The sequence below is a fragment of the Atractosteus spatula genome, chromosome 12, assembly GCF_055471065.1.
Source record: "Atractosteus spatula isolate fAtrSpa1 chromosome 12, fAtrSpa1.hap1, whole genome shotgun sequence".
Taxonomy (NCBI): Eukaryota; Metazoa; Chordata; class Actinopteri; order Semionotiformes; family Lepisosteidae; genus Atractosteus; species Atractosteus spatula.
The window spans coordinates 8,021,688-8,045,800 of NC_142717.1; the positions used below are offsets into that span (position 1 = coordinate 8,021,688).

General features: G+C 35.5%; 1 protein-coding gene across 3 annotated transcripts in view; it reads left to right on the forward strand.

Annotated features, from left to right (window-relative positions):
* Nucleotides 1-22,160, forward strand: part of fhod3a (formin homology 2 domain containing 3a) — a 246,692-nt gene extending 224,532 nt beyond the window's left edge. For 2 of the 3 annotated variants that reach the window (XM_088929080.1, XM_088929082.1), the window contains 8 exons: nt 1,431-1,550; nt 2,004-2,165; nt 7,070-7,260; nt 8,128-8,320; nt 10,575-10,598; nt 13,175-13,352; nt 14,627-14,788; nt 18,025-22,160. In XM_088929080.1, coding sequence (XP_088785206.1) covers nt 1,431-1,550; nt 2,004-2,165; nt 7,070-7,260; nt 8,128-8,320; nt 10,575-10,598; nt 13,175-13,352; nt 14,627-14,788; nt 18,025-18,107 — 1,113 coding nt within the window. In that variant the 3' untranslated portion in view covers nt 18,108-22,160. The remainder of the gene's footprint in view (nt 1-1,430; nt 1,551-2,003; nt 2,166-7,069; nt 7,261-8,127; nt 8,321-10,574; nt 10,599-13,174; nt 13,353-14,626; nt 14,789-18,024) is intronic. The other variant, XM_088929081.1, reaches the window with a different exon arrangement.
* Nucleotides 22,161-24,113: the final 1,953 nt, after the last annotated feature.

The window sequence follows — 24,113 nt, forward strand, 5'->3', positions numbered from 1 at the left end:
AACCCTGCTTCAAGTAAAAACACTGTGGTGCACAGAGGATTGTGAATTAGTAGGCATCCAGAACACCACTGTTCTTGTTACCTTGTTAATGGGACACTTAAAAAATTCAGGTTTCATATACAATTATTTTGTGTAGTATGCCTGCTTATTCACTTCTCCATGCAAGCCATGCAACTTTTAAATGATGTACATTTTTATAATTCTTGCTATTTTTATGTCTTACTAGAACCATACAGTAAGATGGGCTACTAGCAGTTATATAGCTTGTCCAGCAGAACTAAGTTTTTATACTGATGGAATTCCATCTGTAATAATACTCTCCTGTAAAATTAAAGCTGTACTTATAGCAAATGGGTACACTCATTAAATATATACAATATAATACTGTATTTAAATTTATCTGAAAATAGCCCACTCTCTTAAGTATATATACAAACAATTCCTGCCCCATCATTTGTCAATTTCTTAGTCCTGTGAAGTCTCCTTCCTATTTTCAATGGCTACCTAGAACCAATATAGAATATAAAGTTAATTTTTGGTTAGCTAGGGCCAATTGGTAGAAAAGTTAAGAAAATTAGAGTAGATATTGCAAGTACTAAAGATGTTGGAAATCTTTGAAATGAAAATAAGCTAGTTTACTCTAGGTCTGAGCTATCTCACAAATTTGCAGGAGAGTTGGGAAATCTTTTGTTTGTGTTTCATATTTTGCTAAAACAATAATATATAGGAGAATTATAAATAATAATATTTATAATATATTTATAAATAGCGTACGATGCACATTTATACAGTGTCCTCCTAAAGTACTAATACAGCAAAACCATAACTAATTTTTGCATTACTTTGAGATACTAAGCTGCAACCACTTTGAGTTCTTGTCTCTATTGGAGGTGTTCTGACTTAATACATGCTGAGTTGCATTTAAATTTGAAGATTGACTTAGTGTAAGCTTTATCCACTTTATTCTCCAAATTAACTCCTTGGTTACTTTATAGGCCATATGTTTTGGGTCATTGTCATGCTGCATAAAGAAGCACGACCCAATATATATGGAAGCATTTTCTTCAAGATAAGCAGAAAAACATGCTTCTGTGAACTTCAGAATTCATTCTGCTACTGCCATCACCAGTTGCACTACTTTTACAATAAAAATATTGAGCCAGTTCCAGAGGCAGCAAGGCATGCCCAGCCCATGACATTACCTCTACTTTGCTTCGCAGAGGAGACAGAATTTTTTGAAGCATCTGCATTTCCTTCCTTCTTAGCTTTTCTATCACTTTTGTAAATCTTTCTTCTTGACCTCATTTGTCTATAAAACTTTGTTCCATATTTTGCCTGGCTCGTCTTTGTACTTCTTGAATCCAAGGAAGTTCAAGTGCATCTGTAAAAAATAATACTGTTAAATATAATGTCATTTCTGTCATTTTCAGGAGGTAGCTGAGCCTCTCCAAGACTTGAAAGAAGGAATGGACCAGTTAGAAAACAATAAGACATTGAGATATATTCTGTCCACATTGCTTACAATTGGCAATTTTCTGAATGGATCAAATGTAAGTAATGTTCTTGGCTCCTTGGATCCTTAAAATGTATACTTTTTACATTACTTTTGTCTCTTGAAATACTTAACAAGGGAAAAATGTGGTTATGTTGATGTTGTTGAATAAAAACAGAATGTTTTCTAAAACCTGTTTGGATATAGTTTTGCTCTGTTTTTTTGTATTTACTTCATAATTGTAGATGGCACAAATTTACTCTGTATGTGTTTACATGTTCCACATGGTGGCACAGGGTACCCAAGAGTTTATATTAGATTGTGGGAGAAGAGTCCAGTATTTTTAACTCTGCCTTTTGTGGATTTCAAGTTTCAAGACAAAGAACTGAGCTATTTTAACTTCACTTCTCGTAATTTTGGAAACATCTGTTTATGTGTGGAAGGCTGATGTAGAATCTATTATAAGACTGAGGTTTTCTCTTAATGCACTGCTCTTGTGTTGCATTTCAAGGCCAAAGGATTTGAGCTGAGCTACTTGGAGAAGGTTCCAGAAGTAAAGGACACAGTTCATAAGCAGTCTCTCCTGCATCATGCTTGCACCATTGTGGTGGAGAAGTTTCCAGACAGTACAGATCTCTACTCTGAGATTGGGGCCATTACCAGATCAGCCAAGGTATTGCATCTAACCTCTCATCCTTTACCGCCTTAGCACTTTGTTAAAGAGAATTTGTAGTGGGACACATGTTTGCTAGACCAAGGAGGTTTGTCATTGCGACATTAAACAGATTGACTTAATCCACCTTTTTTTTCTCAGAAAGAAAAATACAATTTCATCAGACAAAGGTACCTTCATTCAGCAAAATTCTAAAAATTCTACCTCTCACACCCAAATACAATGTAAGCAATGAAACAGTAAAATCATGCATACTTCTATTTTAGCCTAAATATAACAGGAGAGATTCATGTTAAATTAATGTTAATTAGTTGATAAGCACACCTTTGATGCTTAATACCCCTTTACAACATTATTAATACAATAATGTTGTAAAGGGGTATAATACCTTTATATTTTATTATATATATTTTTTTATAATTGTATAATAATACAATAAAACAAGCCCCTGAATTCTTAAAAGTGTAAATCAGCTGTTAAGTAACTGAACCTCCACACATTACTGGAACAGAAGCATAAATGGAAAAAATAATTTTCTTAAGTAACCTCTGTTTGTATATAAACAGTCTAGTGGCGAGAATTCAGTAGCACTTGATGCTTCACTCTTTTGGTCTTTCTGTGACCGTATACCAGTTCAGGCAGGACACGACAGTAGCATGTACAAGATAATAGTGAGGCAGCTGAGATTGCTGGTGAGATAGAGAGACTGGGTCACCTCTCCTGGACTGTACCAAAACCCTTCCAGAGGAGGAGATCACAGTTGATTCTCAAGTTGAGAGCAGGTACAATAAACCACATAACATTGTTTAATAGTTCCGGCAGCTGGCACAAGTATTCTGGTAAAGGGTTTGGAGCCTTTAACTTTGTCTTGGGTGTTCATACATGTCATAATTCAGAGTAGAAGTGCTCCATCAGTATTATGGTGCACTTGTAAGTCAATACATTGAATTATATACTTTAAGACAATAATGTTTTGTGTGTCAAGGCTGCTCATTTAGCCTCAGAACAAAGGTAATAAAAAGCATAGTTATTTTCTTTATATAAACTAAAACCTCAGCTTTCTTTCTGGTAACACAGGTGCTGGCAGACTAAATGTTGTAAAAAGTGCAGTTGCCTGTCTGGATTTTTTTTTTTAAATACACTCTGTATGACTTTAATGCGCAAGTAACCAGTAAACCTGGTACAATCAAGGCTGCCGGAACCCAAAGTCTTTGCCAGACTTCTTGAAACCTGCACTAGCATGACTGTGGTTGACCCTGTGATTATTTTTGTTTTAATGTGTAGTAAATCTCTCATGCCATACCCAAGGAAAGGGTTTTGCTTTGATCCCCAGCCTGCTTTGTGTTAGGGCTCTGCTTTGAATTAATAACAAAATGTTGTTTCATACACAGTGACCACACCAGCCATATTGTTTATTTAGCATTCTGCTTAATTGTTCCTGCTCCTTTGAATTTAATACAAAGAGCAGCTTTTTTTTTATTCTCCTGACAATATTTGTATAGGCTATCCATTTTAGAATGAGAGGCTTTGTTCTCCAGTTTGAGGTATTAAAGAAGGATCCAGGTCTAACTATTGAACCGCAGTCCTTTGTAGGAGCAGAGTATAAAGTTAGTCTATACCGGCTCCTTATGGAGCTCCTTATGGAGCCAGTATAGACATTAAATTATTTTAATGTAATGTGAGTGCATCAGAGAAAGTAAGTGGATTTTTAGAAGCAGCACATCTCAATTTTTGTATATTCCCAAGAAGAATGATTATATAGATTTTAAAATTCCATATAACTTACACAGAATCTAATAATATAAATAAATAATTCATTACACATACAGTATATAGCCGTTTTCTGGAAAATCCACTTGCTTAGCTTTTATTTTCTTCTTGCATTTTCCCTGCGCTGGGTAGTAGCCCATCAGAGACAGAAGAGATTACCATATTCGAATTAATCCCTTCAATAAATTGGAAGAGAATAGTCTACCCCAAACTGCAAATCTTTGCAATCAGATCAGCATGTTGTCCTTTTATTGATTGAGTATGCCTGAAAGAATGCTTTGAGGACTGTATTTAGAATTCCTAAGGTTGCATTGGCCCTCTACAGAAGAAGAATAAAAAAAGAAAGCCGAAAGGTAAAAAGCTGAAAATAAAGAGTTCAGTAATGAGCAGTGAGTGAGGTTGCATTCTCTTCCTGTTTTCCCAGTCATTTCATCTTTTCTCATTGAATTAAAGGGAAAACTCTGATTAATATTAGGAAGTTAACTGTAGTTTATGCTTTAAATATCATGCACCTCTTGTTTTCACAAAAAATAATTAGAAGACTGCAATAATTAAGCCTGTGTTAATTCATTATTACAGCTAAAAAGTGAAAAAACTGATTAATACAGTTTCAGAGAATTAGTATATTCTAAATACTTGTTTCATCTCTTCTGTTTAGAGGTGAGATAATATAATTGAACACTTTCTTCCAAACGATGTAATATATCCAAAAGGGAACCTTGAATTGGGGTAAATTCTAATTGATATAGCATATACATTTACTGTAGCACATAAATTCTAATTGATATAGCAATTAGAACTTTGTCCAATCTATTTCATAATATGTCGTGAAATTCATATTTTATCTTTAAAGCTTTCTGTGTAAGAAGAGTTGAGGTGATATAAATACAGTGCACCTGTGCCAAAGTTGTGTTTTCATTGAAAGTATATTAACACTTGTGGAGAATATTTGACCACTTCTACAACAGCCTCTTGGTCTTTTGCACAGATCATTTTAGTTTCCTCACCTGATTCCTTTTTCTCAACAAAAACAGAAGGCTTTTCCTTAGGCAGTCTGTGTTTATCAACAAACAAAGAAATATTGTGAAATGAGAATGGGTTTTTGACAGATGTTCAATCAAACCATAACAAAGGTTTGGAAAAGGTCACCTGTTTTGATCCCCAAGCAGTTGGCACTGTTTATTACAACATGAAATCCACATCTTTCTCTCTCAAGAGATAGAAACCCTCCATGAACATAAAAAGCAGTGAATAATTACAGACTGTATTCCCCTATAATTAGCAGGATTTTCTTGTCACATAAATCAGTCATAAAGGATTCTCTTCTTCAAAGAGTGGGAAAAGGGTCAAATATTTTCTCTAGGTCACATAAGGGAAGTAATATTTTCAAAACAGGTTCTGTTAGACTACTGTATTATATTTTATACATCTATAGTCAGTAAGTTCACCTGGGTTTTGTGAAGTGCTGGTTAAATGTAGGCATCAGCCAGCTAACCTTCATCTCTCGGCCTGATTTTTGAATGTGAGCAACCTAAAGGTAAACAGATTATGTTAGAGTGGACAGCTCAATCACAAAGAAAAAAAGAACTGGGATTAATCGGTATTAGAGGAACAATAAGCTATGGGCAACCGAAGCAAATCTAACAAAGTGTACAGTATCTAACTTTAAAAAAGCCTTTGTGACAAGCCAAGGTTTGACTTAAAAGCAGAGGCTGGAATTCTGAGATGTTGTCAGGTTCTTGTTTTGCTTTCATCACTGCCAAGTAATTTAGCCAGTACAGAAGAGGACACTTCACAGCACATTTCAGTGAGGCATACACCCAGGAAATGTTGTTGTTCTTGATTTGTTATACATGTTGATAGCTACTGAAGGGATATTAAAAGTTTACAAAGATAATATTAAAAATTATATGTAAATAACAGAACGATTCGTAAACCACTTCACCACACCACTGATATCCTAAAAAATACAATCTTTTTGATTTGTATTCCACTCTACAGGATTTCAGTCTTAATAACGTGAAGCCCAAATGACACTGATTTTTGCTTCTACTGTCACTTTTACGCTTAAATATAAGTGAAACTAGAACTTTTTATTTCATTGAGAGGGCACATTTTGCCACCTGTATCAATTGGGAAAATAGTCATATTTCCTAGTGCAGTAGTCCTTTGACAGTGCATTAGTTGTCAAAGAACATTAGGATTTCAGTCATAAGTGTAAATTGGATATAATTTTATTTTAATTTTACTGAATTGTTTTCAATGTAGAGACATGTTGAGACATTTAGAGACATTTCTGTGTGTGATGTTTGGAGATGGGATCTACTGTAGCAAGTTGCCCAGTTCATGCACAGATCAACTTCAAATACATGGGACTTTCCCTTCAGTATGCCCTAGCAGGGAAACATCCATAAGCTTTCTAACATATGTGTATCAGTAAAGTCAAGGACCAACAAAGCTCTGGCACTAAATTTGATACGCTATCCCTTTCCTGCAACATTGAGCTTCTATATAGCAAGGAATATAAAGACATGTGGTTAGTTTGGGTTTCTCTTTTCCAAGGCAGTTAAATTCCAAGGAAGGGAAGGTCCCTCATATTTCCACAAAGGAAATAAAAAGTTCGCAAAAGAATCTTAATATATTGCTGAATACAGTCTCGTAATCTTGCACACAAAATATATGAACCTATAATTTTGAAAAACATATTTTAAAATGTCGTCATAGGTGCATATTTACATCTTACAATATGTACAGTATGTGAGGTCTGTACAGGTCATCTTTGTGTTGCTTAACTGTAGTGCCTACAGTATGTACAACACGGGCTCAAAAGATCCATTACCCTAATACTCAGATCCATCAAATCCAAGAGCAGGGCAAAGAGATACCAAGGTCATGTTATTTATAAGTGATATTTTCAGTCCACCTAAGCCTCCCTTTCCCCGTGCATGACAAAGACTAGTGTATTTATAAATGAGAAAGTTAGAGTGACATACAGTAATTAAGAACGTTTGATTAATACCAGTAAAAGTTCTTATGTATTTGTAATTATTGTGTTACAGGTCTATAAATATAAAGCATAAAACCATTTAAAAAAGCTTTTAAAAGTAGTCTATAATGCTATTTTTGTTTTTCAGGTTGACTTTGATCAGCTTCAAGAAAACCTGTGTCAAATGGAGAGACGTTGTAAAGCATCCTGGGATCACCTTAAAGTTATAGCAAAACATGAGATGAAGCCAGTCCTCAAACAGAAGATGTCAGAATTCTTGAAGGATTGTGCTGAAAGGATCATCATTTTGAAGATTGTGCATAGAAGGATAATCAATAGGTAATAGATGAGCCTTAACATTTTAAAATACCAAAAAATTATTTTTGGTGCAAACGTTTCTATAAAGTGTTTTAAAAAGAACACCAAGACAGATAAAAATGAGAATGATGAATGATGAAAAGACAAGGATGTGCTTTCATTTTAAAATTGGTGTAAAAGTAATGTAAGAATTTAAAACATTGTAATGTGAAATGTAACATTTACTAAGGGCCTTCTTTATAACAAGGTTCAATCAAAATTTGTATAGATTAACAAGAATGTACTTTATGGCAAACGTTCCCTGCTATTTTTTTAAGGTAAACCTCAGAGGAGTCAGCAAAAGCATTTCCTCATTAGGAGTGACTGACATTATACAGAAAATCCCTATTAATATTAAATAAGTAGTGTGGCTGAATTTTTCTTTTCTCCTTATGAAGATGTTTTTACCCATCTAATTATTATCATTATATTGCAAACAATGAGGAAAAAAGGTTTTGAAATGGATTACAACAGAGTAAAAGTGAACAATAAAAAATACAATCAAGTGACATGTTGATATACTCTATTATGTTTTATTTTACACTTTATACTCTTTAAGTATTGGATGCAGTAGGAATGTAGCTCTTGCTGATGCTCTCGCTCTAACTACAAGATCAGAGGCAACTCAGAAAAGAGGAGTTGCTGCTGCTTGGTAAAGTGCAGAAACATAGACCAGCAACAGTCTGCTGAAGAGATGTCCCAGATCTGTACTCCAAGCAGATGTCTTTAATAGTTTAGTTGTGTGAGATCCCTTTTGTACTTTATACTGTATGACAAGAGACATGCATAAGTGATTCAGACAGAACAGAAACAAATGGTTATTCAGATGTTTCTTTGTTTTTAACTCAGGTTTCATGCGTTTCTCCTGTTCTTGGGACACCCTGCCTATGCCATCCGAGAGGTCAATATTCACAAATTCTGTAAGATAGTGAGTGAATTTGCCCTGGAGTACCGCACCACACGGGAGAGAGTGTTACAGCAGAAGCAGAAACGAGCCAACCACCGCGAGAGAAACAAGACCAGGGGCAAAATGATCACAGACGTAAGTCTGAATCTTGCATTGTCACTTGCTTGCATTCTGCTGGAAGGACTTTATCTTTTATTCTAAGACTTTACTCTAACAGGGTTGTATGGTCTGGTGTTGGGAACTGGTTAGGGTTCACAGTAATCACTTTCAAGTGGTTACTGATATAAAAAGAGTTCAGATCTTCATCCAGTCAACTCTTTGTTCCTCATGTTCATTTAGTTCTGCTCAGGAGCATTTGCTTCTGTTCAAAGCACCTCTCTCTCACTGTCTTTGACATTTAGAAGATAGTTCTGGACCATTTGCTCAGAGTAAAATGGGTCACAGACTTTGTGACCATGCATTAATGTAACAGTGACTTGGATGTATTTACATGGAAAGAGCAGAATAACAGAAGAGTCATTTGTATCAAGGCTGTGAGCATTTTAAATTTAGACATTTGAAGTCATTTATAGTGTGGCTCTGGAAGTTGCAATTTTTCACTACCATGTTTTAGCATTAATTAACAACTTGTGTTTAACAAAAAGGCTTGATTTTTTCCACTCTCCATGGCTGTCTTGCATGCATGCTACTTCAGTGAACAGTGAACAAAATCAAATTGAACAGACTGGTAATTGAGTAGAATGATTGGGATCACTAGAGTTAACTAAACTAAGACTGACAGCTTCTCCTTGTTGTTAAGACCAGGACCACACATGCACACAATTCCCTTAATATTGAAACCCTTTAGCAAACTCTGCTTCATATCCACCTCAATAAAACGAGAGGTTCTCCAGTAATTTGCCAACTTTCAAGATAGTTTCAAAGGACTTTCATTTAAAAAAAGTTAAGGTTTCCTCGGGGAGGATGAAAATATCCCTGCAAATTCTCTTTGAAACTAAGTCCTGCAAATTACACTTTCAATTCAGTTTTTCTTCTAAAAAATGCTAATAATTATAGCTTATAATTGAGAACAAATGTGGCCCACATACTAAAAGCTACCTCCTCATGAACTTCCTCAATTCCTTCCAGAAAGAAATGCCAAATCTGCTTTGTTTTCTCATTGGAATTTTTATTAAAAAACATTTATCCCACCACTAAAAATATGGTGCTAAATACAGCTTTATATAACATAGATCCATAGGCTATGAAAAAGCTGTCAAACCTATCAAATTAGTAGGTCTAGAAATAGTTGTGTTCTGTTGTTGGTCACAGGAATTTGTTGACTCATCAGATCTGAGAAGACTGTAAGGTGTGTAGAAAAACAGATGACATTTCTCTGGAACATAATTTCTCAACCAATGCCACTGTATTCTGATTTGGGACAAAGTGTTATAGGAGGTGCTGTCCTTCAGATGACATCAAGACTCCTTGATCAAGATCTTATGGCCTTTTCTATTGCTTGCAAGAGTAGTTGTGAAAACCCTGGTGCTTTGGCTGAATTGCACTGAATGCTACAGTATATCTTAGTGGTGATAAGCAAGCTTTGTTAAAGAATAAAAAATAAATGAAGTTAATAGATTCTAAAAAGGTTACATAGAGAGAAAACCATTTTTATTTAGCAGATCTGTGTATCAATTCAGTAAAGAACAGCAAGAAAAAGTATATTAACAAGAACTGCATATGCATTCTGTGCCAGGGATACAGTGTTCTGAGGGAATTACTGCTTGAAATCTAGGAGGTTTTCTGTGGCCATTATACTGTGAGACCTATCGTTATCAAATGAATGGAGTTGTTAAATACCCAGGTGAGAATCTGGGTTGAATAATGTAAGGTAAATTCTTTCTTGGTATGTATTCTCAGCATTTATCATGTACGTGAATAATTAAATCACCAACCTACCAGAGATTTGAATTAGAGTGTTTATTTCAAACACTGTATCTAAGAAAAAATGCCATTCTGAAATAGAAATATTTTGTCCTCTGCCAAATAGTTATTTAAGTAATGATAAAAACCTATTAATCTGAGAGAAACATTTCATTCTTTACAATCTGTTTGGTTTGGCGAAAGCCTTGTTTGAGTTCAGAGAACCCTTATTTAATCACTGTGTGAATATGAAAACCTCTGCATGCTATTGCAAAGGAAAAATAAACCGTATCTATAATAAATGAATCTCTTCTTATGACACAAGACACACAATTTGTACATACTCATATGAAGTCTGCTTGCATTTTAGAATTAGTTAGGATAGTCTGTCATCCTTTCCCGCCTCATGCTGTGTAACTTGCTTTACGTCTTTAATGCTTTCTTCTTCTATCTTCATTCCATTTCCTCTTTGCTCTGTTTCCTCCAGACTGATGATGAAGAGGAAAGTGAGGTAGGGTTGTCATGGGGACCAGTCTGAGCTGGATTGCTTTTTGCGTGTTTGTGTGCTAAGTGTTTATTTCTAACACCTGATGAAACATCACAATGTTTTTTTGTCTTCTGGCTTTCCTTTTCTTTGCATTTGGCACATACTGAGTGGACATTTGTTTGCTGTGATTATTTTAATTAAATCCCCAAATACCTGCAACATTTGATACTTTTAAGAGTGTTACCTTTATAAGTGGGAAATTCTTATCATTTTCTCTTCTGGTGTTTTAAGAAAATAGTGCAATGAAACTAATACACACAATTTTTAACTAATGTTCAGAATGCACTTGCGTGTCTAATTCCTTCCGAATGTAGTAACAGATAGAAAAAGAGGATTTTTCTGTATCAAATACTTTACTCTGTCTCATGTAATTGATGTTTATGGTGGTTCAGGGATTGAAATTGAAAAGGAATTAAGTATATCCATTTACTGACTACAAAACCTGAAAATCTAACAGGGAAGCCCAATAAATTGCAACAAGGAAACACACACCATGTATGAGCTGCATTTGAAAACATCAGATGTAGTTCCTTTTTTGAAAATTAACTGAAAGGAGTCCATGAACTTTTTATGACTGATTTTAAAAACATTCCACAAACAACTGGAGAAAATTGTGTTATACCCAGAAATCATTACGAAGGCATCGAATCATATTACAGGAGGCTAGACTGCTGCCACTGGTCCATTGAAGTTCAGTCTGTGTTTTTGAAAAAATACTTACCCTTATCCTAGTTGTGGACTATACAGTAATGATATTAGAATTAGCAAGAATTAGAATTATGTGGCTGTTTACCCAAAGGCCCGGTAAATAAACACTCTTCTACTGTTTATCCAGGTGATTCCCATTAAAGAGTGCTTTGGCTGAGTAATTTAATCCTGTTAGGTAGCATTTGATCCCTGCTCAGGAGATATGTTTAACAATAGCTTTCAGGCATAAAAATGAGTATGTAAAGTCTAAGTAACTTTATCGGTCACTTCTTTGCTTTGAGGGGGTTTGAGTGCGTGTTACTTAGATCTCCAGGTGGTATAATAAAGCGAATGTGAGGTCACTATTTAAAGGCACGCACTTCCGTATTTGAACAGATCCCAACTACCCTGTTAAGCTTAACCCCATCTCTTAATTTTTTTTTCTTCTGAGGTGGTTTAACACCACTGAGGCATTTCTGAATACAGTTCATGAAACTGAGTATCAAGTATCAATTTGTTGTGTTTTTTTGTTGTATTTACATATTTTAGGCCTATCCACAAGGGAGGGCTTTAGGTATACAGTATTTAATAGTAAGGAACAAGGGACCCTGATCGAATTTATGAATGAGAAATGTTACCCTTTTTCTCATTTATGAGAAAATTTTTGTCCTGTCTTTCCCATCCCAAAGTATACAAACAAACAGTAAACAATTAGTATGTCCATTAACATTGCTATGTACACGATTCATAAACAAAAGTCATTAGCAGTACTTCTTCTACTAAAGTAAGGCATCTTTTGTGGCTCTGGAGGCTTTAGGACTGATTTTTGAGATGGGGAGTGTGGTATTACGATAGTGTTCTGGAACATACAACTAAACAATGAAAATATTTTGAGCTATTGTTAGGTGTATTTATGCCTCTATTTTGTTTAGCGATTTCCTTTAAGGTTACAACAGCAGTATCGGCAGCAGGGACTTGAACCCACAATCCATCATTTATGAGTTCAGTATCTTAATCACTCACTACACCTAGTCACTATGCCATCTCCTAAGAGGTTAATATTCCTATAATATTTTTGAATTGGCCTAGTTCTAACAGGGCAAACCTTCAGGCTAAATTAAATGAATCATTAAAAAAATGATTACTTGTTTTCTTAAGACACCACTATATATATTTTTTCCTTCTTTTGGAAAAATCTTCCTGTATGGACCTATACCTATGTGAAAAGATATTGTGATCATCTGGGTGATTTTGTAGTCTTATGTCTTGTACTCTTTTGCTATCTTCTAAACCAATTGAAAATTAATTTGTTTGCAATGGATTTTTGGATTCTTTGGAAATTCAAGCTGCTGGACAGATCAATCATGAAACTGCCTTAAATTAATGCATTCAGGACCCTGAACCTTCTTACTAACAGTTAAAAGAACCTATTTTGAAACTTGTTTAAATAAAAGTGCTTCTTAAAAAGAAATCTGTTTTCCCCATTTAAAACATGCTGTAGCTGATCTAAGACTTTAAAGAAAATTCTGTATGTAACCAATTTATGCGTGACATCTATCTTTAATATTGCATAAAATGTGTATGTTCAAAACACAATGATAATGAAGTAGGAAAGAGTCCTGAAAAATATCAGATTTTATTGCAGACTAATCTAGTAATTGTTCTGTATGGATGGATTGTAAAACAATCTGAGAGAACAAAGATCACGTGTATAATGCTTTTGATGCTTTTGTGTTTGCCAGGACGGGAATTCAGATTCATCTTGGCCTTTACAAGGCATGCAATAGTTTTTATTTTTCAAAAATTAACAGCAGGGTTTGGCAAATTATGTGTCTGTGGTGTGTTGTTGACAGACTGGGAAGTTCTGTAGTGCCCCAGCCAGCAGCCCAAGCCAGCCACAGGGCCTGCAGTATGCCGAGGATGCAGCTGAGCACGAGAACATGAAGGCCGTGCTGAGGAGCAGTGTGACGGGTGGAGAGAGCAGCACGTCTGTAGTCCTGGGGGTACGCACTCGAACCCGAGCCAGCAGAGGTAAGATAGGCTTCACAAGCGCACATTCACACTGCTCACACTACACTGCAGACCAGTGCTGATTATTTTTATCTGTGTGTTGTTTCCATGTCAACTGAAGTCTTGGGATAGGCCAGGTGTGATATATTATGTAATCAGATTTCATCAAGACTTTGCAGTCGGTTACTTTAAGTGTCACCAAAAATGCAACATTAAGTGTTCCTGTGTGACTGGTGTCTTTATATTGTCCCAGTCAAGGTGAGTCCTGCCTTGTAGAGTGCTTGTAGTCCTGCACTCTAAAATCATAGGATAATGAATGTATAGGGATCCTTTTAATGAAGGATTAGGCTCGTATCCCAAAAAAGTTTGGATTAGATCTGTTTCCCCAATGTAATTAAGTGACATTTTTTAAGGCACACATGCAGTTAATTATTTCTTCTGTTTCTTTGTGAAATTGTTTATGTGTTACATGCTGGTGCTTGGACCAGTAAGAAAACAAAATCAGTTTTAATGTTATCATTTATACTTTTCTCAGATAATGGATATTTTCACCTAAAAGAACAGAATTTATTTTTGTTTAATAATATTAAAGCTTTATATTATATCTTTACATTATAGCTTTAGTGATCATGTTAGCTTGTTATTACTAGTACTACACCTTTTTTCCACATTATTGCTCATCATTTGAATTAAAGAACAAAGAACAGTTTGGAAGCAATGAAAAATTCCAAGAGGAATATTTTTGATTCCAAAACCAGCCAATATTCACGTCCGTTTCTATTAACAACTGATATTGTTATGCATTTCCAGAATAAAATTTTAAAAATAAAACAACTGGATTGAAAGTCACGGGACTTTAAATGAATACTTAAATACTTTATCTCCTTGTTTGAAAGCTTTTTTGGAATGTTGAACAAATGACTTCTTCAGTGCAGTTTTTATTAATGTTTTCAGCATAGATGTAGCATCTTTGATTTTGAATTTATACTTGATTCTCTCCCCAATGTAAATTGCTACATAATATCACTTCTTATTAAGGTCACATACATTACAGCACTGAAAATAATTAACATCTTTCATTTTCATTACTAGAACAATTGTAAAGATTACATGTAATAAGATTACATGTGATAAACAAGCAATGCCAAACTATAGACACAGAAGAAAGAATAGTTCTTTCTTGTAGTGAAACTGATATTCCTTTTGCAGCTATGCCATATGAACTACTGTACATCTGTTCTTTACTATGATCCTACAAATTCAATGTGCCCAGGATTCAGGAATTTATTTTGTAGGCCGCGTTGGATCCTGGAATACAGCAAATGACGACTCACCCAATGCAACGGATGATGCAGCAGACGAGATCATGGAGCGGATTGTGAAGTCTGCAACCCAAGTGCCAAGTCAACGAGCTGTGCCTAGAGAGAGAAAGAGATCGCGTGCAAATAGGAAGTCCTGTAGGTCAAGTTTCATTACTCGCAATTTTGGAATTCTGTAATGGATATTCTTGTAAAATCCCCTTCAATTGTGAAACCTCATTTAAAGTGTCCCATTTTGCATGACAGTTTTTAATTCTGAATAAATCAAGATACATTAAAAGCCTGTTTTATTACTTTAAACATTGTGCTTCTGCATAAGTGTCTTTAGCTGGGAAGTGCTTTTAATGTAAGAGTGATGATGAAGTTAATGTGAAAAGCACCTATTATCGACTAAGCTCAAATATGAGATAAGATCTTGTGCTGACAAGTTAAAATTAAAGAGCTGCATTAAAGAGAAGTGCAATGAATACTTTCAACAAAGTAGCAGGTGATACTGTTAAAGTTGGCTGTTTCAGGAACCTCAAGAAGTGACTGTATGACAATCTGAGACTGGCATGTTAATAGCGATCAAATGAGCAATATGGATCAAACCCCCTACCCTTATTTGTAACCTTATTTATGATCATATGGTCTTAATTTCACAGAACAACTCCACTGAAGACCCATATGATTTGAGTATGAGCCAACTGGCCTCCTAGGTGTATTTAAATCAATCCATCCATTTCCTAACCAGTTCTTCCAATTCAGGGCAGAGAGGGAGCCAGTGCCTGTTCTGGCAAGCAATGGGCTCAAGACTAGAACTGGCCTTGAGGGAAGGCCTGTCTATTGCAGTGTAGACACACAAACACAGACACATACTGTGCACGCACACACTCACACTTGGGGCCAGTTTTCCCAGAAGCCAGTTAAACTACCAGTGTGCTCTTAGACTGCTGGAGCAAACCGGAGAACCCGGAGGAATCCCAGAGGAACACAGCAAGAACATACAGTACAAACTCCACAGAGGTAGCACCCCCTAGGCTCAGATCTGCACGACAAAGATGCTAACCAATGCACCACTGTGTTGTCCGTGTATTTAAATATAAGATATTAGTTATATGTACAAACATAAGTTACTGTTCAGGTGGGTTTTTGCTAAACAATAGGATTCAGATCTGGGACTAAAAAAAAACAATGAATGTACAGTTATTTGACAATTCCTGACCAGTCTGTCTTGCCATGTGTTGCAAGCATTGACAGACTTCTCCAATGAATAGTGTTCCTGGGATTTAACAAGCCAGCAGGGCAAAAAACTCTTCTGTTTTTTTAAACGAAGTAAAAAACACCCTTGACTGCAAAATGCAACATACACTGATATGTAAGATTTTTCCTTCTTGCCTTGATGAGTAATTAGACATTGTATTGTTTTCTCCCTGGTTAAGGCATGGCCCTTTCATATATAGAATCTGGCATTTTTCACACATTTCATTCAATATGCTGAAGGATTTACAAACTGAGAGAACTGTTTCTCTTCAGCCTACTCAAAAATGAAAGCCTCAGAAACCTCAGGCACCTACAGCCTTACAGTGCTGTTGGCTGTTTTCACCTCTCCTCTAGTTGTCTCTGAACCTCCTGTACATGGCTGTATAGCCTGTGATGTCTTAAAGGACAAAGGTCACTAACGTGTGCGGTTTGGAGTGGTCTGTCTACAATTTTTCTCCTCATGTCGGGGGTTGCAGAGTTTATCACTGTGAGCCAAGAAGTGAAAAACAAAAACAATTGGTGATTCCAAATTGGGCAGGTATGGTACATATCACAAAATAACTGGCAATTCTAAATTTAAAAAAGAAAATAGAAAACATCTGCTTTTTTAACTGATGCTTTTACTTAGATACAGATATAAATCATCTGACTACCTGTGTTTAAATAACCTAGCTACAGTATGAAACTCTTGCCTGCCACTATCAGAGTCCCCCCCCCCCCCATACTGATTGATTAACCTACACCTACAGTAAAGTAGGTTAATAACATAGGAGACCCAATGTGTTTGTCAGCTAATCACCTAGAATTCTCCACAGTATTCTTTAGGTGTCAACATTTGGAACCTAGCAACACTAGAGCATCACTGGGAAAATTGACTAAGAACAATTTCTGCTGAAAACTCTTACTCTCATATTGAAGCACATTTCTGTTTTCATTTTATTTTCTTCAGTGAAATGTAGTCTACATTATGAGTTTTATTTAAACCATACTTTAGCTAGAACTTGGGATATAAATCACAATCTCAAAAGAAATTTTGTCTTTTCTAGCTTTCATTAGATTCTAAAATTCAGTCTGAAGCTTTAAAAAAAGATATTATGGGTCTGATGTTTTGCCAGTTTATGAACCAGATATTTTTCCACAAAACCATTTAAAAGCAATTGGATGCTGGCCTGATTCTGTCCTGCCAGATTTCAAGAACTTATGATTGTCAAGGGATGCTTTTTGCACAAGGATGTCCTCTTCGTATTTAGATTCTGAAGCATTATAATAGCTCAAAGTATTTAAGTAAACAGGAATGCACTCTCAGTGATAAAATTTAAAATGTTATGAAATGTACTGTGATTGCTATTTAATCTATCCATTTTCTTACTGCGTCATCCAGTTCAGGGTAGCAGGAGAGCCAGAGCCTATCCCATTAAGGAACAGGCAAGCATCAGGCACAAGGCAGGATATACCCTGAACGGGACACCAGTCCATCGCAGGGCAGACACACAGACGTGCACACACTCATAACAGGGCCAATTTTCCCAGGATTCAATTAAACTACCAGTATGTCTTTAGATTGTGGGAGGAAACCAGAGCACCCAGAAAATACCATCACACACAAGGAGGAATACAAACTCCATGCAGATAGCAGCCCAGGTCCAAAATTGAACCTAGGGCCCCAGCACTGCAAAGCAGCAATGCTAACTACTGCACTGCCGTGCCACCCATCATTGCTATTTATTCTTGATAAAATCATGTAAAAGGGAGAGGTGGAGATGAGAGTTGCTTAATTATTTTTTAGACATACAGTATATCTAGGATGTTTTCTTAAGCTCTTTTACAGTTGATCAGTAAAACTATTCACCTCACTATGGGTACAGTTACCTGTAAAACACTTCAGAGCCAGGTTAGAACATAATTGAGCTGTTAAGTAAATAATTAGACCAACTATGAAACTGAGAGCTGGTGTAATAAAATTCACAGGACACTACTGAGCTATTGGAACCCTGTTGGAGATGTTGAATGGGAGTAAACTCAGCTTCAGAAAGGGGAATGTGTGATAAATTAAGAGTCCTGTTGACTTTGTTCTAAAAAATCTAACATTTTGGCTTTCTAAGACCCTTACCTTTTTTTTCCATTTTCCATAGTGAGAAGAACACTAAAGAGTGGCCTGACGCCAGAGGAGGCCAAGGCACTGGGACTAATTAGCACCTCGGAAATGCAGGTGTGAAGAGCCTTTCAATGGCTCAGGCCACAAACACAAAGAGCACCTGGGTCAACTGTTGCTGTGGAAATGCCTTTCAGCTGAGTGCAAACCATACCACCTAGCATTTGATCACTTTGGAGCTCATGTTATTGTTGTGGGACAACATTATTTGGAAAAATAAAAAATAAATAAAAAGTGTGTTACAGCTCAGCACTAGAACACTTGACAGCTGCATACATCAGGATTGTTTTTGAGTACTTTATAGGTTGAAAACATATGGCTTCTTTTTTGTTGTTGTTTGCTTAAGCTGATATGGGAAGTATAAAATCCCCATTGTTGTGTTAATTGCTCCCATATGAGCTGAGTTTGTTGACCACTCTTGTAATTGTAATATTTGCCTTGTCAGTGTGAAGAGCACCCTTTCCCCAAGCTAGTTAGCACTCATGCTTGTTGGGTTGCAGTCTACTGTTTATTTTTAAATGTAAGGTTTGCAGCGTAAAGCAAGCATCGAGACTAAGGCACAGGATAGACAAAAGCACAGTGTTCAACCTGACTTCTTTACTTGATACTACAATAAAAGACTCCTTTGTAAGTAAAATATGGAGGGAGCTTATGTATTTAAAGAGGAGAAATATTTCTTGTAGTAAAAGGCTTAGATCCATTGTGGTTTTGAGCCTGAACTAGAATTACTGTATTACAGTGACTGTCAAAAGCTCACAAACTTGATATCTGGAAATTAACACCTTGAACATTTTAATACAAATCTCTTTGTATGTTTTTAAATCTTATTTATTTTGTAACAGTGTAGAAATGTAGTAGCCCATAACACACTGCAATTAAAAAGAGAATGGTTCTGCATCTTAACAAGAAAGAACATTATATAATTAGTGGTCACTTAACTTCAGGTTGCAATTTTATAGTATTACTCATACAGTACTGTAGCATACTGTAGTAAATGAATGTTTCAGCTATTGACAGGTAATACTTTTAATGTGGGAATGCTAGAAAGCAAAGATTTATCTGAAAAGAAAATACATTTTGAATGTGGAGAATTGTGAAGATTTTGTAGTAAGAATGTAATTTTAAACTAATTAAGGAGGATCCAGTATCTGAGGGTTTCTCTAAAAATGGGTATTCTTCCATTGCCAGCAATGGTTTACAACTGTATAACACAGTTAAAATTTAACATTCAATATGGAATTATCTGTAGTGATTGTCATAATAAAATATCAGTACAAAGTGTTTTTTTTTATTTAATCCATTATCTTCCACCTTAGCAATATCATGCTAACCTTGAGGAACAGCCACAATAGAACTCTACAGTACAGTAGAACAGAGGGTGTAGTAACTACCAGGTTTGCAGACCTTTCAGAAGTAATTTGTTCCATCATCTGTATAAAGAGAGAGAAATGAGAAGGATAAATGAAAGTAAAAATCATATAAAAATGACGTTTACACTTTAAAGGCATAGAGGTATTGTTATACTCATTAAAGTTCAAATGAAGTTTTCAAACATGCCTGTTACAAACAAAAATGTCAGTTAGCATGCATCTTGGCTAATAAAAGCTAAAGTGAAATTGCAGTTTTATCAAGCTAGAAGAAGAGATAATGTTGGCTTTGCGTACGAGGCTATGGTGATTGTTGAGTTTAAGTTAAATATAGATGGTTTTATGGAAAAATGAATTAATATATTGTGTGAAGAGAGGGAAGTCTGAGCAGAAGGACAGTGAATGATGTATAGCAGAAGTCAATAAAGGAGAGGGGTAAAAAAGGAAAGCTTTTTTTTTTACCAAAAGGAAGTTTTTATCGGGTTTACTTCACATTAAATTTGATTGTCCAGATGGGGAAATCAAAATTATTTACAACATTGTGTAAGAAATGGATGTACGAATTGTAAAAGCACAAATATAAATAGACAAGGTTGAACAGAGATTATTGTGTATCTGTTTCTCCAAGTGTCACTTTTCTGCAGCATGGGGCTTCATTGTGCATTCTTCTTTTCACCATCTCCTCTTTTCTAAAAAAGGCAGAGTATGATTAAGATTACTGTTTATAAGATGGATAGTCTTATGATAGCTGCATGATTTCCTATCGTATCCAGTTTGCTTCCTTTAAAAAAAGTGTTTTACGCCATTTATATTCAACTCTAATAGAAGCCAAATAACGTGATGCAAAAGTGGCCCCTTTCTGGATAATACAATGACATGCATATTCAATATGCTGTATTGTTCTTCTCCTGATCATGTATTCAAAGAGATAAGACTGCTGAGCTATGTGCTCTTAACACTGACAATGCTTTTTACATCCATATACTGCATAGTCAGAACAGGACTGCAGCTACAAAACCCGTTAAGAATTTGTCATCCTCTGTTAAATTCTTTTGTTTCTGTTTCTTTCAGTTTTTTGAAAACGTGATATTACACATTATCTTTTAAAATGACAGCTGATATTATTTGTACTCTTGCCTCTGAAACATTGTACCAGAGACAGTGTACCTCTAGAATGTGTTATGTATTGAAGAAATACAAGAGGGAAGGTTCATTAGCTTTGCACATCCTTTTAGTAAATGCTCCAGATTCTTTGACTGTGGAAAATGTAATCCAGGAAAAGAAAACTTTTGTGTTTTGGAATAACAGAGATGTAACTCATGCTACAAACAGGATGTTTGTTAGAACTTTGTATTCCATTTTATGAGGTGGCTCTCTTGGAGAGCAGTATAAAAAACTTAGCTGGAAGAAGAACCTCTAGTCCTTAGGATTTTATCGTGTGAATATCAGGAGAAAATGTGGAGATTCCACACTCTACTCCCCTTTAGCAGCCATTGCAAGATTGTAAGATGCTGGAAATCACCACTATTTAAAGGAATCAGAAGTAGCTTTTTGACATGTATTAACGTATTGATGGGCTTCAAAATTTTCTGTGCCTTTCTAAAAGAAGTGTCTGAAATGTATTGTTTAGGAAACAAATGTGGATGTAATATCATGTAATATAATGGCTATGGAATAATAATTGGGCAGCTGCTATTTTCAGTAACAATTCAAAAATGATATACACGACCCACAATTTAGACCATTAGAATATTTTCCACAGGACAGACAGCATCTTGAATTTTTTAAACAATTGGCATTCACTAAAGTATTCTGTTCCTTTTTGTTGTTGAGAACAAGATATTAAATCTTAATATAGCCTTTCAGATTTTTACTGATGTAAGTAACAACATCTTAGTAAACAGCTACTCATACTATTACAGTTCACAGCACAATGCCCATGTTACTTGGACACATTACCTACTCTAACCAAGGCACTATGGTATGTTCTCCTCTTCATGTACAGTAGGAGAAGAGTTACAGATTTAGTAAATAGCAGTAGTTACTGTCAGTAGTTACTGTCTAGCACCTTATCTTCCATTTGTAGCATGAATTTCTTTAAAAAATAATAGAATCACTGTTTTCAGACAGTTTCTCTCACTTGAAAGCTGAGAAATGTAAAAAAAACGACAAAATGTAAAATTATAACGGAAAAGTATTTTGAAACAAATACAGAAGGACAAATGCTGTAAAATTGTGTAAATGTCATGCTACAAGTTTTTTGTTTGTTTTTTTTTTGGTGTAGTATAGTGTAATATAGGCGAAATAGCAGTGTTATTCTGTGAATTGTAATTTAAGAAAAAATAAGCCATGCATGGTAAAAAAAAAGATATCTACAGATGTGTTGCTTCTTCTAGATAAGGGAATTTCTTTGTTTGATTCATTGTCAATGAAATTGCTTATGTCATGTTTTAATTTTCTCTTTTATGGATTGAATCACACTCAACAGAATTATCTAATCAATCCGTCCACCTTGAACTCATGTTAAAGCCTTAGGAAGACTGTTTGCAAAGCTTTATTTTGTGAAAAGGAGACATGTTTGTTTTCTTACCTACAAAATCTGCGCTCATAACCTCTCTTTTTCAGTGCCATGCAATGTCAAAGTGAAGAATAGACAGTACATCTCTGCTTAAACAGTGAAATTTCAGTTTTACACTCATCCCTACAACAGTATGTATACACATCTTACAATAAAGCTTTTATGAAGCAATCATGAATTGTCTAGACTGTGTTCTGTTTTTGTGAGTGATCTGACCTTGGTGAGATCACAAAGAATACTGCCTATGGGATGAGCTTAATGTAAAAGTAAGTCCTTGATACTGTGATGAAGTGGAGGAATCGGGAGCCATGAGCTCAAGTCAGACCGTTGAATGAGGTCACTACAGATGACAGAACATTTGTCAGTGCGCATTCCACACAGGGCTGTTGGAGAAATCACTGATGCTTGTACCATAGCCGATTTCTCTTCCTATAAAAGAAAACTGAAACAGATCTGAGAGCGTCTACTCCCGTTGTAGTAGATCGGTAAAGTCTTGGGTAAGATAAACTTCTATTGGTAAAGAAGAGCCCAAATATACTCTATAACTCAAATAAACTCTATTTGGGTTATAAATGGAAAGTTATCATCATCACCGGTTATTGTGCCAAACTGTTGAAGATTTCCCAACCTTTGGACAAACAGTATCCACTGAATAAAACTAAATAGGATTTAGACTATTCAAATAACTCAAGGGAAAGTAGAACAGCCAAAGTTAAGGACCAAACCCAGGTTTAGAAGGGCTGAAGCATCAGGTTGATTCTTCCTAAGCTTAGTAGCACTTCTCTTATAATAGAAGAACTATGGTTTTCATGTACACAGGTCCTTCATATCACAGTACCTATACGATGATTCTGTTACAATATCTAAGCTACTGTATCTGACAGTCAACGGTATAAATATTTGATATTGGCAAATACCGTATAGCATAAATTAGCAATTGATTTTCTGAGACTTCAATTATTCTTATTCTCTAGTATGCACAGGAAAATAGCCTTAAACCGGATCCCTCTTGTCACTGATAATATCTATAAATTAGCAATAGTATGTGTTAAAAAATTGGCTTTGTTTGCCTCAGAAACTTACCTTGATCCAAAGCCCTCCTATATTTTATATGTGTCTAGACAGGACCTTGTCTTCTTCAGCTCCTCCCTCTACTTTGTTTATGGAGCTGGACCACATTTTTGTCCCGACTTGTTGTCACAGCCCCCTTCAGGGTTTAAGGTCAACAGGCAACTTCCTTGTGGTAAGTCAATCCATCCTCAGATTGCCCATGAACTAAAAACAACTGTATTCCTTTTATTTTAAAGGACACACAAGAAGAGGTCTTTTGTTTGAGAATTCAGAAAACATCGGCTTATAAAGGGTTCTAATTTCCCCTTTTTTCATCTGCAAGTCATTAATCAGTATGAGCCCAGCCATCTCCCTCAGCTGAGAGTTCTTCATGGTCATGTCAGCATTCCTCTCACACAACCCTACGTTATTCTCACAGTTTTTTTTTTAATAATCTGATCTACTGTAACTATAACCTGTCCTCTTTGCTCTGCCATGGGCAGTCTGCTACAGCTGTTTCAGTGTAATAACGACAGTAATAATAATTTACATTTTTATAGCACATTTAATGAAAAAGGAATCCCTTGTCCAGTATTAAAGATTAGCACCAGGTTAAATGAGAAATAAATTTAGGTACTGTAGCGCTAAAGTGGAATTAAACCAGGACACTGAATAAAATGGACTGCATAGCATCTGAATATTTTCCAGCATTTCGTGTCCCATAATGTTTCTAATTAACCTTGTACATGATGTGTCCTGAAGTTTCTGGAGACTTCCTCTCATTTACCACTGATGCTTTTGTTTTTCACCAGTTATTTCATACAGCAAACTACAACCTCTATGAGAAAGGGTTTCAGCAGAATACACATCAACTAATATTTATCAAATGTGATAATAAATTCTAAATAAATACAATTGAATCCAAAATCGTTTTTTATTGTTTGGGACTAAAATGTCATTAATGTGTTACTTTAACATTTAAGATACAAATTGACTATACTATACTATGTCAATTACTACTAGTACTATATTTAAGTACTGTTATATGCAGTATTCATACTAACAGAACACACT